We start from the raw sequence: 16,757 nt of genomic DNA on the forward strand, positions 1-16,757 counted from the left end.
CAACATCACATGACTGGAATTTTCCACTGGCTACTTTAAGTCCGTTGCTCCCGCAGCCTGGGTGTCAGTTGAGTGACGACGACAGACGGCTCAACTTCGAGAAGCGGATAACGCCTGCGCTTTCGAAAATATTTGGCTACAAACCAACGAATCTGAGTTATTTTCTTAATTTATCATCGTCCTTGAAGGCGAATTTCCTGACATACCTAGTTTATATCGCCGTTTTCGGAACAAAGGTTTCAAGCTACAGTCGACCCGGTAAGTACTACAACGTTAGCTAATGTTATCATAACTTTGTTTTATCAATCTAGAGTTACATGTAAGCTGTTGTGAACATAAATATATTGCTCGTATAATTATATTTATAATATCAAAATCGTTTTTAGCAGAATTAAAGGAATTGGATATGAACTTTCTGTAGTATTAACAGACGTTAGCTTAGGCTAGTCAAGCTTGCGTCATCTGGAAATTTCCAGATCCCTCCAGTCAGCCATTGCAGTTATACAACATTTCTTTGTCGCTAGGGGCAGCACCGAGATAACAGCTATTATGCAACAATAGGCATTGGTTTACACATACACCGTGGCTTATATAATCAAAACATTTATATAAAGAATGGCGACGCACGTTATTGCTACTACGACTACAAGGGGCAAACGTGACAGTCCCTTTAAGAATTACTGGTGGTTGTTATATATATATATATATAAGATAAGAAGCCAACTTTTCTTAAATACTCATGCAGATTTTTTTGTCTCGTCTCAGCCTGTGGTAGAACACGAAACAATGGCCAAGGGAGAAGAGTCACACTCTGAAATGGCCCACGCCCGTAAAAGCGATGGCATCAATGTAATCTTTGACCAGAACAGCCCTGCCTCATCTCGCTCCCGCTCCCCAAGCAGCAGTGGCAGCAGCCGCTCCTCCAGCGCTCGCAGCTACAGGGGCGCACCAGCCACAGGGGGCGTCACAGGTCTTCATCATCTTCATCGTCTTCATCGTCTTCATCATCTTCATCCCGCAGCAGGTCCTCCTCTCGATCGAGGTCCCGCTCTCACCCTCGCTGCCACAGACGTTCCTCCCGCTGTCGCTGTGATAGCCACTACAGATATAACCATGGCCGCCGCCGCAGGTCCCCACCACGCCGCTACAGAGCCCACTCTCGCTCCTACAGCCGCTCGCCCTCAACAGACAGGTACTCCCATCGTAGACGCTATAGGTCCCGTTCCAGGTCCCGCTCCAGGTCTTACAGCCGTTGGAACAGGGACAGGAGGACCATAAGCCAGTTAAGATGCAGGTTTTCCAGATCCCCAGCCAGAAGGTACAGGAGCCGCTCAAGGTCCAGATCTTCAGGACGCTCCGTCAGTTTGAGTGTGGATGGTAAGTTGATAGGATAAGATGGTGAAATTCTCCTTAGTTATGTGTGTGTCATATGTCATAATTATACTTGATGTTTAGCTCTAAATCACCTAACTTTCAAAACTTAACAGATAAAAGAGAGCTCCTCAAAGCTGCAAAGGCGAATGCTATGAAGATCCTAGGAGTGGAGAAGCTGGAACTTCCTGAGAGTGTGAAACCAATCTTGTTTGAGCAATTCGGTGGAGTTCCAAACAGGTGTCACCAGATCCAGAGATAAGGGTGAGGCAAGACCCTGAAAAGACTCCTTCACAGGTGGGTGCCTGAAAGTCAATGTCAGCTTCATACTGAACACATCACACACTAATGATGAGGCTTTGTCACAGATTCTAAATAAAGTCATAGAAAAATTCTCCCCATCCTGGATTAGATGTTATACCAAGCAAAGGGTTTTGGAAATTTCAGAGATAACATAGTTTTCATACCACTTGCATGTATCTGTGCACTGACCATCAATACATTTTTATAGAGTGGGGTAATGGACTTGTAGGACTTAAGCTATATAGGAAGATTTTTTTCCTAGCTGCCACACCATTTTAAAGTTCCAACAAGCATACAGCACGTCAAGCAAAGTGTATTGTCTACACATGTCTACTGATTACTTTGAGGCCTGTGTTGTGTTGAATTTCCTGTGTCTTGTGTTAACCTTTGGACCCCTGAGGGAACACACATACTCTCTGTATTTATTCCTGTCTTCATAGATAACATGACAGTGGTCTCCTTCACTCATCGGCACCTGGGATTAAAAGGCTGTCATGTGACTTGGGTGACGACAATAAGTGTTTGCGTAAAAGGTTAACTGATAACTCTTGTAATGTTGTAATGTCTTGTATCAAGTAGAGGTTTGGAACACATGTAGACTACCTCACATTTAGACATAATTCACATAGCCCATTCAAATGCTAATTTCACACATAGACAACTGGATGATGTACAAGCAATTCAGATACTGTATTACACTGACACTTCATATATCAAGGCAGTAGAATTTTGACATTCCAAATGTATTTATGCTTGCAGTTGAAATGGGTCATTGTTATTTAGCAGAATCCTCCACTCGCTGATGGAGCGCAGGCGTGTGGACTGCGTTATAGTGACTATTCCTGTCAAGAGAGCTAAAAACAGACGAAGAACTCCTCTCCATATGCCAAAGATAAGTTGGTACACGAGATGTGTGCTGAGGGGCTGGGAAACCTGCGTCACCATCATTCTGCCACTCTAGACAGAGAAGACATCCTTTTTACTTTTGATATTTTGTTTACATTTTTTTGTTTTACTCTGTTTCAAGGTCTGTCCTTGAAGCATTCATTTAATGGTTGAGTCTAGTCTTTGTCAGCAGTGGGAGGGGTGGGAAGTGTGCATGAGAGCTGCAGTTTGTTGAAGCTAATCCTTAAATAATTACCTATGCAATAGAAGTGCTTTATAATACTAGTAATGAAACCTATAATCCATCTATATGAACTTCACAAACTGTCAAAGCTCACTCTACCATTAGTCTTACACTCATATCTAACTGTGTATGTCTTTCTTGTCTTTTTGAAACAGAGCAGTGGAGCAGAGCCTGATGACATGTCCAGTCCAAGGATGTCCCCAAAAAGGAAAATAATCTCTTTCAGCATTAATGTAAGTGTCTAAAATGGCATTTTCTTCCTAAGCAGTATTAAAAGCCAAACCAAACATTTTTTTACATTATGCTGAACATGGAATGATGTATTCTAATGGCTTTTTTCCTCTTGTGATCTTGTCCCTTCAGAATTCAGTGGCCAAACCAACAGCAGCTCCATCCAGTGCTAAGGTAACTCCCAGAGTGGACAGCTATGAGAGCAGGAAGCCCTACGGCCACTGGGTTCCAGTCAAATCAGGCCAATCCTCCAAAGCACGCAAACACACACTGACCACGTCACACTAGTGTGGCAGAGTGTAAGGACACTGTAAATACTGTAAATATTTTGTACATACCTTCATTTCATGGTGGACGTTTTCTTTCAGATGTTAAAGAGTTATGTGGGAAGAAGTGAAGAATTCCTCTCAGGTGGGATTTTTTTTTCCTGTTGTTGTATATTGTCCTGTTTACAGATTGAATAAAGATTTATGTAAGAAAAATACTGATTGTCTGTCAATTTTTGTAACCAGTAATACATCATATGTCTGCAAGTGACTCCATTTTGAGCCTTATTGTTGGGGAACTGACTAAAAATATATTTTACTTTTGGTGACCAATAATGCTAAGGTTAATAATTCACACAAATCATGCCTTCTTACATAGCTTGTCAATGACAAAAATAAAGTAATGGTACACTGAGATACTATAGTAGTAAATCTGGAGTACATTGATAAGTAGGGATTCATCAATACACAGGACCAACTGAATGAATGTAAACCAAGGGTGACTCCGTACTTGCAAGTACTACAGTAAAATAATTTATGTGTGGTGTGGTATGCCAGTGTTGTGCCAAAAACCAAAAGGGAAAATATAACCACTGCAGTGAAATCAGAAGCTACAATAGTGCAAGTGACTGCATGTACAAACAGGTTGTAAAGATTTGACTGTTGAGAGACACAACTAGATGGCACGTCTCACATCAAAAAGATTAAGGGTTTATTTTCTGTCCTTATGTTGCCAGTTGCATCTTTACTGTTATTCAAGTTATTTTTTCCTCTGTCCAACCTACATGTACAGTATGAGTAAGGCTCAACTTTCCAGGATTTGCTGTGAATCAACATGGAAAATGGATACAAGTTAGCTGCAATTTCTGCAATGACCACATGGTGCCAGTATTGTCATGTTTTTGTCTGCATCGCTGATATTATTAGGGATGGGTATAGATTTTTAGAAGACTGAGGTTCCAGACTGTCTGAATCACTACCCAGTCTTCAACTTGTTAGGTGATTTAAATATGGATGAAGTGATAGAAATGGCAGTTCAGTCAGCTGATGCAGTGGTGCACATTAACATAATACCAAAGTATCCACACAATGCTGTATTACATAACAGAGGTGATTTCAAAGAAATGAAAAGATTCCACAATAGAGACATCCTCATTATTGGTAATTCACTCTGCTCTTTATCACATTTTGACACAGCACAGCTGTAAATATCAACATTATTGTTATCCATGTAGCTCCAGGATCCTGGTATTGTGCATGTTGGTCTACTGTCACTGTGTGTTATTAGTTATACACCTTTGCTTTTTCTATGATGACAAAGTGTCTCTAATGAATTTATCATAATTTATCAATCACTGTCCAGGAGCCACACTCACAGAACTTCTGATGAGACGATCTGAGAACATCCATCTCCATTAACTGTCTGCTAAGGCAGGATTTGAACATGTTCCTTCTTGGATGACTTGATATAATCTGCTGTTGTGGCTGCTCTGCTGCTTACCCTAAAGCTTGTGTATTTAGTTTGACATGTTCTTGGCATATGTTTAAATACTACTGAATTATTGCAAGAGGGTAACTTATCTATTGGAGGAGATAACTATCTATTGAGTAAGTAATACAATTTACTCCATCCAAGATTTTTCAGGCTGATAGGCAGATACATGTCAAAATGTGTTGTGATAAATGGTAGAATCACACTGTTGTGAATATGTCTTACTGCCAGACTTCGTGTCTCCTGCTGTAAACTGACCTGTTGATTATGATTAATTATTCTGATTGGAGATAAAGCATGCAAATACCTAACACAGTGGGATTGTGTTCCAGAAGACACTGGAACACAGATACTGTTTACTTGAGACTTTAACTGTGTCAATATTCATAGAGTTGACCTTTGTAGTTCTACCAGTTATTCTTGTATGACTCATGGGTTCATGATGAATTTGTATGTTTTAATAGATTCTTTTAAAGTAAAAACTGGTGCAACTTAGTCACTTACAGGCTTTTGTGTCTATGGAAAAACTGACCTGCTGACATATTGTTATTAATGCACTCATTTTCTTATCTTTACTAGGCTTACATCAACCCCAATTTTGCTTTATAGGGAACTGGCAGTTGGCCTTGAAATAATCAAAGGTGTCAGATCATCTGTGAGACACAACAGTAAATTTATGCACTGCTGTTCCTTACAAAAATTCCCAGCCAATATCCTCAGGTGAATTAGATAAGACTACAAAAATAACACAATCATAAACCTGAACACTTAATACACTCCCTAACAGCTAGAGAGCAGAGTCAGATATCAAAGGCATAATTGAGAGGACCTCCCCTTACCTTTCATCAGCAAAACATAAACAACATGTGTCATGGCGTCTCTGCACTCTATCCTTTGGGGGCATCTCATAAATTTACTCTGTGCTTGACAAAAACAAGGTGACTTATCAAGGTGAAATCTAACAATGTAATAACGAATATGTGTTTGTTGATTCAGTGTTGCTTCACAAACCAATCACTGTTCGCCCTGTAGAGGGGGCAGTGCCACTACATTCAGACAGCCAGGATTTCAGAAATGGGAGACTTGCATGGGAACCTGTTTTCATGTCTTTTATCTCCTCTCCAGTCACAAGACTTTCCTGCTCATGTCGCAGCTTGGGGGCAAGTTGGTTGAACTAAGATTATGGATGATAATGAATAAATTGAATTGCTCAGTTGTTGGTTCCTTATTTCTAAATGCACCTACACTAAAATAGTCGTTTAGATGGTATCCTCTATTAAAACATGCCCTGAGGTTCAATGGTAGTTAATGGTGGCTCATTCTCACGCTCAGAACATCTCTGTCATGAGACCACACGCAGTAAAAGCCGCAGAGAAACCAACAAGTGTGCAAGATAACTGGATAATTGGAAGTGGTTTATTTAAAAATAAGGATCAGAATACTCATAACAGTGTTGTTTTTACCTTCTAATACTGTACAAAGAAACACCACACATTACATATCTTACAGATAATTACCTCAGCATGATATAAAATGTTTCAAAAACTGCCTCGCAATACACAGTCCAGAGAACACAGAAGAGAAAGCTGCACCCAAGACTCCTAAATGAAGAAAAAACTGAACATGTCCACATGAGGTGACTGGACCTGCTAGACGGCCGTGCCTCTCTCCAAGTTCTGTTTGATCTCTGCTGTGTATTTGCCGTAGAAGCGTTCTGCCTTCTTGTTGAACTTGGCGTTCCTTTCGTTGATGTAGTCGATGTCTGCATCGTCGTTGTAGGCTCTGCGTCTGCTGTACTTGGCCCGCTTCTCGATCCTGACAATCGCAAATAAAAGCAGCTTAGGGAGGATTTCATAAACCGACATGGCCACCGTCCATGGCATATCCATTAACAGTAATTGGCTACAGGCAATAATTTGGCGGTGTGTGTTTAAATTTGGCAAGGAGAGTGGCAATGGAAAACCTAACACACACATACATACTCAGAGGAAAATACTGTCAATTTGTGAGCTCCCAGTCTTGATTCACTGTGTCTTCAAAGCATTGTTGTGCGTCATACCCTGGCAACTGAATCCTTGTCTAATGCCCCACAGTCGCATCTCTAACACAGGCCCTAGACTGTCCCAAATACAGAACAGCTCAGGGAAAGACCAGGGTAATCAAACGTGAAAGGGACTTCTGTAGCAAAGACAAAAACTTAACAAAGACCCAGTGGAAGAAGGTACTATTTGATCTCTTTGTGTTGTGACTCTTATGTGGTTTTCATAAAGGATCATTTGTTTGCGATACGGTTATACACACGGTCTGACCAGGAGCCTGAGATATATTCTGTTTCAGATGGTCCATCGGCCTATTCACATAATAACGAACTGTCTCATATCAGCTGCTTGCATCTGAATTTTCCACTCTGGGGCTGATTTCTGCAGATCAGATAGGCCCTGGTTCACACAAACAACCCCCTCTTCCAAACTGGCAAGGAGGTCACAAACTCACTCTTTCCACACATAATTTATTACAACTGAGATAGTCTCATATTTCCAGACCTATCTCCACACTATATTTGTGGTGTGCCAGTGCCAGAAAAAGGTCCGACTGAATCCACTGTCACTCTGAGATATAAAAAAAACAACATTTTGGTTTGTTTGAATAGCTTGAGCCAATCATAATAAGCAAGGTTGGCCTAAACAGTGCTGAGCTCACCCATGCTTTTCGTAAATAAAGTCATGGAACGATGAAATTCTGTTGAAGAGGATTTTACATGTACGACTAATGACTTGCCTTATGTACAGTTCATTATTTTGTCAAAGTTTCCCATCATTACGGTTTAGCTTGTTAGTCTGGTAGAGCGCCTCTTGTTATTTCTCACTGGCAAGGTCCACAGAGAGCAGAAATTAAAGAACAGTTAGTTAGTACTCAGCAAAGGTTTATCTTAGCGGTCTGCCCAGTGAGTCTGGCTAATATTTAATGGGCAGACAGAGACGGAGATGAAAATTATTAGAGGGGTCAGGAGAGGATATGGCATCTCTCTTTTACCGTCGGTTTCGGAGCATGACTTACTGTTTCTCAACATCTTCCACCATGCGGTCAATGCCCTCCTTTGTGGGGACGTGAGTGCCATGGATCAGGCTATTGGACGTGGGGTAAAAGTCCTCACCGCTGTGGAGGCACCAGCAAAGGAATTAGAAATACATAATCACAGATAATCACCATTTTAACATACTTTGATTGACTTTTCTATTCCATCATTGTGATTATGGTCATCCTAATGAGAGAGGATGCCGTGGCTTCAGGGCAAAATGTGTTGGTGCATCATTCACAGTTCTGCATGTGGTAGCCTTTAAGGGCCGCAGGCGCTGAACTCATCCCCGACCTTGGTGCGTATACGTTGCGTGAACGTTTTCACATCTTTAAATGATTTTGGGAGTGTCAAGATATGCCAACACCAACCCCAGGGCACATGAAGGAGTACATCAGTTAACATATAGAAAATGCTTTGTGCACATGTGATGAGTGAATGCTAAGATGATTACGCAAAGCAAATTGTTACAATTCATTTTACTTGACGAGAAATTTCACAGTTACGGTCTTAGTAACAGAGATGTTCTCATGAATCATCTTTACGGCCCTGTTACTGGGAATGCACAAAAATCTTTCAGTGCCAGAGGACATTTCTTCCCATTTTGAGTTGTCCATCTATCTGGACAGACACACATACTGCACCATCACAGCAAAAGAAAAAGGGGACAGAGGATTAACTCACCATTCCTCCCGCTGTCTCTCGTAGCTTTCCAAGTCTGGTCTGATCTGTTTGGTCAGCCTCTGGTACTGTCGGAATTGGGCCTCAGCATAACCTGCAGTCCATTGTGTCGAGACAGAGGAGAAAATTTGACTGAGTTATAATTACCGGAACAAACAACAAGCAGGCACGAGGCTCTGCAACACAACCTGCGGCTGGTTAAGGAGGGGCGGTGGCGCAGTTCTCCTCCTCCCCTTCCTCTCTTGAAGCCCCTCTGGTGATAATTTTCTCCCCAGAGGTTTTAATTCAGAGGAGGTTTTGATGCAACAGATGGCAGCCATATTTTGGAGACACAGCAAGTCTTTTTTTCAGTAGATTAAATTGGGAACAATTTGAGAAGATTAATATCCCAAGGGGTCCTTACATGCAGTCGGTATTGCTCTATACACTGTTGCTATGTAGAGCTTAGTGCCATCTTTAGTAGAAACATTTCACGGTGTGATGAAATGGGGAAATTTCTCAAACGATCACATGCAACAAATTCACCAGGTTCACCACTTTCCTCAATAGTAAATTGTATTAAATTACTATTTACTAAATGAACAGACTGAAGATCTTTGGCGTGACATGAGAGTTACCCACACCTCAGATAAAACAGTTTGATCTAATCACCATTTGCCACCTTGATGTGACTTTTAAATGCTTGCCAAGGGATTCCAAAGTCAATAGTCATTAAGCAACAGCCTCTGCAGTGTGTTCAACAATTACATTAAGTGTGAATGGGACAGAAACACGTTCTCCTCTGATCAATAAAGAAATGTGTAATCAGTTTAGGTCCCTTTTAACAATTAAAGCTAAATAAGACTGCACTCTTTAGTATGTACTTTGAGCTTCTCTGGTTCATACAATGAATCATTTGTTAAAGTGAAGGTGAGGCTAGTGACAGTGGTTCCTCCTATCGACAGAAGTCAGTTGAAAAGTTTGTGTACTGATCTTTGAGACTTAAATACAGGAGGCCGAGTCATTGTGCTCCAAGTTTTTTTTTGTATTTTATACTGACTGGAGCAATGTGAATATTTTTTAATTTCTTTGAAAATGGAAAAGTAACATAAGAAGTTCTGGTTAAAGGTTGGTAGTTAGGAAAAAAGCTGTCAAGTAGAGGGTAAACCACAATAAGGATGGCCTTTCAACTCTCCCACACCTGGGATGCTGCCAGATGAGTATATATTAATATCATTCTCAAGAGCAGGACCACAGCCACACTCACGAATCAGTATGCTAGATGCACTGACAGAAAACAAGCAAATAACAGCTAGTCACAGCTATCTGAAAGCAATACAGTTGTGATATTTTGCAGAAAAACGGGGGGGTAGGGGCAGGCCTGAAAAGACCAGGCTGACTAACTCTGAGTTACAGTCCGTACTAATGAATTTGTTCCCACTTCACAACAGGTTTCATACTATCCCATATGAACCAAGTGTAATCAAAGAGAACACTATGTTCACTGGAGACTGCCACCAACCTGCAAATCCTGTGTCTGGGTTCTTCTTCTTTTTCTTCCTCTCCCACCGTTCTGCATCATCAGCAGTGATTTCCAGCAGTTTCACTCTGTCGTACTCCTCCCCTCTTTCAGCACATTCCTGACAGCCAAATATAATTTATATTAATAAAGGAAATGTAGTTTGGGAGGCTGAAAAGTCTTCAGTAAACTTCTAACTTCTACCCTCTAAAGAGGGTGTCAGAAATCTAGGAAAAGACAACTCTGAGTTCTTGCTAGCTGTTTACACTGTTATTTTAGTTAATGATAAAAATCTTGCCAGCCCAGTCAACAAAATGTGTCATCTTACTGAATATACAGAGCACTATCGAGTTTATGAATACTATAATCAATATTTAGACTAATCCACCTTTTTCTTTTGATCTTCAGCAAGCTCCCACTCCAGTCGAGCTTTCTTAGCCTCCCAGTTAGCAGGGAGTTTCAGTCTCTTGTCCTCCTCCACAACCTCCTGGTGATTGAGCTTACGAGCTTCATTCTGTAGTGGAAAACAACACATGATGAACATTTGATGAACATTTACGTTGTACAAGCAGCCGCGTGTAGGTGGGTCTATCAGAAATACACACCGAAGCTCTGGAGGTGTGCATAACATAAGCACAATTACTTTTGGAGCCAGATCACTTCTTGAACTGACGTTTAAATATTACCAGTGCTATTCGTGTTGTTCATAGCTGTGTGTCAGTCTATAGTTTAATCGGGACACATTAGATTTAGTCTCTATACTATAAAAATACTTTCACCAGGTAAGGTAAACAACTCACCCGTTTGAAATGTAACTCTCGAAATTTTCGTAGTCTCGCTTCTCTCTTTTGGGACACAGGAGTTTCAGTCGGTTCCTCCTCAGTGGCCGAAGCAGTTTCCTGTAAAATAACCACAGCTGCTATTATCTATGGAAAGTGTCATATATAACAAAACGTTTATTAGTCAAGTGTAGTCTATTATAGCCAAGATAGCCGAAATCACCAGACAAAAATAACGCTGACAGCGAAGGAACGAGATGTGACGAGCTAGCATTAGCTAACTAGCACATGCTAATATCGGTTATCTTAGCAAACAACACGAGATTATCAACAAATGTGGGACAGAAACAACGTGTCTTCGGGCGATACGAAACGTCGCTCTCAAAAATATATCAATCGACTATAATCTTCCACAACAGTGAAATAACGGAGTAATTAGGAATTAAAAAGAAACTACTAACCTCACTACAGGACGCCATTGTTATGCTTACACGGAGGAAGAAGACGGAAAGTGTGACGTTTATACCGGAAATTGAAAAGACAGTAAACGGAAACGGTTATGTTTTCTTATCTTGACAGAAATGTTTTAATAAATGTACGTTTGATGAGAGACTTATATCTCTTTATTTAAACATGGTAATTTAATTAAAGTAATTTTCTTTTCAGTGGATTGAACTGACACAACAACCAAACACTTTCTTTATGTTCTTTGTCCAATAACATCACTGTACAGTCTTTCCTCTAATCTTTAATATTTTTCCTTTCTTCTTATGTGAAATGTATCACAAAAAAAATCAGTGTTCATCATTTGTGTGGGTGAAAAATAATTGTATGAACTGCATTTCTTTCACATATTAACAAACAAATATTTTCTTTCACTGATAAAGAATAAAGTCATGCATTCTGCTACTGTGATATCTGTTTTGTTTACAGTCACATAATTAACATATATATTCATTATATATACCATCAAGTCCAACTTCTGACCAATATTTTCCCCTTTGTAGGACCTGTACAGGTGCCCTGGTTATTGCTTGTGGTTACTGCTGATGATGAAGCCTATGAACACACCTAAACACCTACAAACACATTCCCATTTTGTAAAATGAAATGCTGTGAAATTAGTTAATTTAAATGGGCTAAGATCCAATTTTATCCTGTGTGTGTTGTTGGCTCCTGAGGAAGCTAAACCAGCCATACAAGCAGCAGGCAGAGAGGAAGGGACTTACAGTTACTGTACATAAATGAGCGCCTTGCAACTAATACAAATGCACAAATAGAAAAAATGAACTTCTTTCATCCTGTACCTAATAGCAAATGTAAAAGATAGATAAACAAAGGCATGTAAGACAGCATGAGTAAGTATGTCTCTTACCATGGAGGGTTTGATATGTGTCAGTAAGGTGGTAAGAATAACATCCTTCTTAGACATTTGGATTTTGCAAGGAACAGTGGAACTTAAATGTTCGCTTCCCGACCCAAAAAAACATTTTAAAATGTTGAGCACAAAATTAATACCAGTGTTCAACTGTCCAACTGAGTGGTCTGCAGCTAGACAAAACAACAATCTTCAAAATGCTTTGCCTTTCGAAAATTCCAGCTATCAAAATACCATCAAAACTGGGATTAAAGATGCTGAACCAAAGTAGCAAAACAAGTTCTTCTTACTAAAAGCACAAAGGCTTACTAGCCACAAAAATGTCCCAAGACACATGTGCTAACACATTAACAAAGACATACACAAAAACATGAGCTGCTAGCGCCTTCCAGACTTAATCCTGCAGGGCAGTCAACATTCAAAGGTTACTAACTCAGTGTAATGCTAAATTCCAGTTCCTCAATCCTAGACAGAACACCTTATCATCCTGTGTGTGTTTGACTGATTTAACCTCAGACCATGTTCAAGAATGCCCCAGTTCCTGCCTCTGCTACTCCTTATGTCATGATCCCCTCACTGCACCTGGGCAGCAGGCATGGATTACTGGTAAATGTATATATATATATATATATACAAATTCAAGTTATTAGATATAAAGCATGATGACAAACCTGTTATATCACCACAAAAGACATGTAATTATTTACTGTAATGTTACATTAGTTGTTTGCATGTCAGCTCTTTTTATCATAGCACTGTGGCAAAAGTAATTGCCAGGCATCTTGCATTTTACAGTTGTGTCTTTGTGTATAACTTTAAACCAGGCCACCTCGCTTCCTTTTGAAGTCGAAATTCATCGAAAAATACTGCTAGACTAATGGAAACTGGCATGACGCACACAAGCTGCAATTATGAATATGACTGGAGGTTATACAGTGAGAGGCATGAAAGGTCAAGCATAAAGTCATCAGTGTGCCACACAGAGAGTCTGTTTAGACTCTCCTAAACTCAATTGTTATGGTCGTTTTCCCTGTAGAGAAGTGGAATCTCATATGTATTACCAATGCATCTTGTTTTTGACCCACAAAAAACCCAAGTATGAATCAGGCCTCCCCAAATATGATTCTATGATCTGATCAGAAGACGAAAGTAAACACTTTCAAGAGCCATTTGTGCATGTTTGACTTGCAAAAATGGATGTCCTCCCTGTTTGATTGCATTATACTAATAGAGCTCTTTTGGAGGATGTAATTAAGTGGAGTTTATAGTCTTAGATTAAAGCATCCTCTAGATCACAGGCAATGTTAATGGAGTGATGCATTTTCACTGGAAACCAGATGGGAGCACATCACAACAGAACAAAACATCATTGGCTACAGTAATGGGCAGGGCTCGACTGCTACCATGCAAAAGAGAAAACATCTTCATAATAAATGGCTCACAAATGAGTAAGAGAGAGAAACAGTAAAGTAACCAAAAAAAAAAAAAGAAAAGAAAATGAAGCAAAATAGCACTTCCTCTGCGTCTAATTTCAATTTAAATGGCAGTTTGCAAAACAGTTACAAAACAACAGGAACAGAGACTTTCAGGGTGGTGTGTATATATATTTATATATATATATATATATATATACATACATATACACACATACACACACACACACATAAAACTAAATTTCCACGAATCAATAAAAAACAAGCTTCAAAAGCTGTTACTGTGATGTCTTTGTTAATGTTGTTCACACATCTTTTACAGATCTCAAGTACTCTCTTATGTTAACTAAACTCCCCTCAGGGTGCACTCACTCACTGATGAGGAAGCTCCAGTATGTTTTGCTTGGGAATGAACAGGAATGCTGGTTAGCAGGAACTCCTGTAGTGATAGCTATAACTTTACATTTGTTTGGGGACCTGCTACACAGAAGCTATATTATACCACCTGCACAATAGGAACATGAACAACTACAGTATGTGTGGGCGTTTACTGAGGGTACATACGGTGACAATACTCTGGCCACAGTTTAGTTAAGGCAAAGGGAAAGAAGTCTTTCTGTTCATTCCTGTGCCAGTGCTTGTCATGGGCCTGACAACAGCGTCATGAGTTTCAGTAGAGATTGGTTTGATCTAAATTTGAAATACAAATTGGCTTTTTGTCAGGTAATGTGATCTCAGTAATGCTGTCACTGCCATTTAAAGGATACTGAACTTTAGCGCACTACGATGTGTATCTCACATGTGTCGGGGCCACCCAAAAATGCTGAACAGCCACTCCTCAATATTAACTTTTCCAGTCAGGCACATCAGGCCTGAAATAGAGTAACATTATATCTGCAAATAAATTGCACTTCAGGGGCACATTTATAAATACAGACCAGACCTCGTGGTACTTCATAACTGTCTCCCATTAATCAAACCGGACACAATATTACTTAAGTTTGTTACATGCTGTGAATGAGATACTATATGTTTTTGTACATGCTGAAATACATTTGAACAGGGCTGTTATCTTGCTCTTAACAAGAGTTCCTCTAGATAGCACATGGGGGGGCAGGGGCCTCTTGCTGCGCAGGCAGCTGCTTCACATCTGGAACTTAATATAAACATCATGGCCAATAAAATCATTCCATTTCCTTAATTACTATTCCTGTCATTTCCGCACTAAATGAAAAGTTATTAATTCAGGGCCAACACAAACATGCTTCTCCAATACGAGGAGCTACTCCTGAAGCGTCGCCACCCTGACTACAGGCCCGCTGTCACTGGACTGGAACCACAAGCTCCTGCCTCCCTCTGCCAGTGTGTGTTTTGTGTGAATTTGGAGATGTGAGTGTGTATGTATGTATAAGGAACAGAGGCCAAGGCGCCGCAGACATGAATGGAACACAAGATGGCGTCTTGTTTTCCATCTCATCCAAATGTTCCCACTGGTGCCAGTATAATCATGACAGGCACAACCCGTCCTGTTTCATCTCTCTGCTTCCCCTTTCCCTCCTCCTCCTCCCCTCTACACTCCTCCTCTTGTTCTGGTTCTCAGTGTGTTCAACACATGCCCTGCTACCCTTTTCTCCACCCCATTTATACTACTCTTCCCTTCCATCCGTTCTCTCCCTCAGGATTCTCTGACATGCCTCCTGTAGTATCTAGTCCATGTTGGATAGCAGGCTTGTTAACATGAAATATTGGGTGATGATAGGATTTTGGAGATGTTCAGAGAGGATCTGTCTGAAATGTTGCCAAGATAAGTACAAATACTCACTGCAGCTATACATGTTCTAAGGGAGAAAATACAATCTCTCACAGGGTCATATGTCATCAAGCAAATTTTCAGCTGAAACATTCCTCACAGCACATCATTATCAGCCATCCCTTGCAGTCAAAATGCTTCCCATTGATTTCAAAGCTGCTGCTGTTAAGACATATCCAAAGGGCAAGTATAAATAGAGTGAACGTAAAGCTACTTGGATGGGAGTCCTTGTAAAACAGCCCACACCAAATGCATCTTTGTGGCAGCACAAATGCCAGTGTATGTGTGTCCTTATTGAGCATGACTCACCGATTACCATCTCCACCCGTGGGCAAAATGATACTAATATCATGTAGATGGTGATGTATGCGATTTGACACGGTAGTGGCTCTGATTGCAGCTGAAGCAATCCACAGACCAAGAGAGGAACAGGAATTGGTGAGCGACACGTATACTTACACAAAAGATGCATGTATGCACTCAAATACCACCAGTTTTGTAGTCGATGCTTTTGCTCCACCACACACAATTAAAGTCCCAATTAAAGGCCATTATGGGTTTTCCACTAGCAGCAACCACAGGGAGAGCAGCTCCGCGGCCCGTGCATTGCGGGCACACAGATGTCTCCTGTGTTGTCATCCAAAGGAACTCAGACTGATCCACAAACTTTATGATCATAATTACTGATCAAAATTAAAGTGCAACAACAATATAAACTCAGAGGACGGCAATAAAAAAAGTTTGAGTGATTCCGGTAAGTGGGGCCAAGTGGGACTATCAGAGGGAAGTGTTTGTGAGATGTTCATCCTGAGGAGAAAAGTATATTGAGGTGATGACAGCCACTGGCTGAAGCCATTTTCTCTCCTACAGCCTATTCAACTCCCATTTACCACAAGAGGGAGGCATTTCCCTGATAGTTTACCAGAAACGACAATTCTATTAAATTAGATTGATAATATTTATAAAAAGGCCACATTTTCATGCTTATTCTCACTTATGCAATTGCGTCTCTGTTTCTCACAGCCACAATCACCCATAGATTTGAGTTCTCACCACAGATGAAAGCACTGGGCTTCATATCTGCCGTGAAGCATCCATTCACCACCATACCCACACACAAGTTCAACACTAGTGTATTCCCTTGAGCGGCACCCAAAAGTGTCATGGGTTTCCGCTTCTGAGTTCCCATCCTCTTACCCAGTGACCTTAATGAGAGAGTGAAGTTCTCACTTGGCCAAACAATATGCTGTTGTAGAGGGCTGTGATAAGAGGTGGCTAGTCAACAGCCTCTGGACATGCAGCTGTGAAGG

At 40.6% G+C, this 16,757-nt stretch overlaps 2 protein-coding genes across 2 annotated transcripts; one reads left to right on the forward strand and one right to left on the reverse strand.

Moving 5' to 3' along the window:
- The first annotated feature begins 47 nt into the window (after window positions 1-47).
- rsrp1 (arginine/serine-rich protein 1) lies at window positions 48-3,518 on the forward strand. Its single transcript, XM_018697782.2, is given in 7 exon segments — window positions 48-258; window positions 766-940; window positions 943-1,377; window positions 1,488-1,594; window positions 1,597-1,668; window positions 2,959-3,036; window positions 3,167-3,518. Coding segments are annotated over 6 exon segments (1,002 nt in total). The 5' UTR covers window positions 48-258; window positions 766-786; the 3' UTR covers window positions 3,323-3,518.
- A 2,668-nt stretch (window positions 3,519-6,186) lies between these two features.
- On the reverse strand, window positions 6,187-11,391 carry syf2 (SYF2 pre-mRNA-splicing factor). Its single transcript, XM_018697786.2, has 7 exons — window positions 11,288-11,391; window positions 10,848-10,946; window positions 10,436-10,561; window positions 10,051-10,168; window positions 8,553-8,643; window positions 7,850-7,948; window positions 6,187-6,607 (listed from the first exon to the last, which is right to left on the reverse strand). The coding sequence occupies exons 1-7, from the start codon at window positions 11,303-11,305 to the stop codon at window positions 6,442-6,444; spliced, it is 717 nt and encodes a 238-aa protein (XP_018553302.1). The 5' UTR covers window positions 11,306-11,391; the 3' UTR covers window positions 6,187-6,441.
- Between the last annotated feature and the right edge of the window lie 5,366 nt (window positions 11,392-16,757).

This window comes from Lates calcarifer, linkage group LG19 (genome assembly GCF_001640805.2).
Source record: "Lates calcarifer isolate ASB-BC8 linkage group LG19, TLL_Latcal_v3, whole genome shotgun sequence".
In the NCBI taxonomy this organism is placed as follows: Eukaryota; Metazoa; Chordata; class Actinopteri; family Centropomidae; genus Lates; species Lates calcarifer.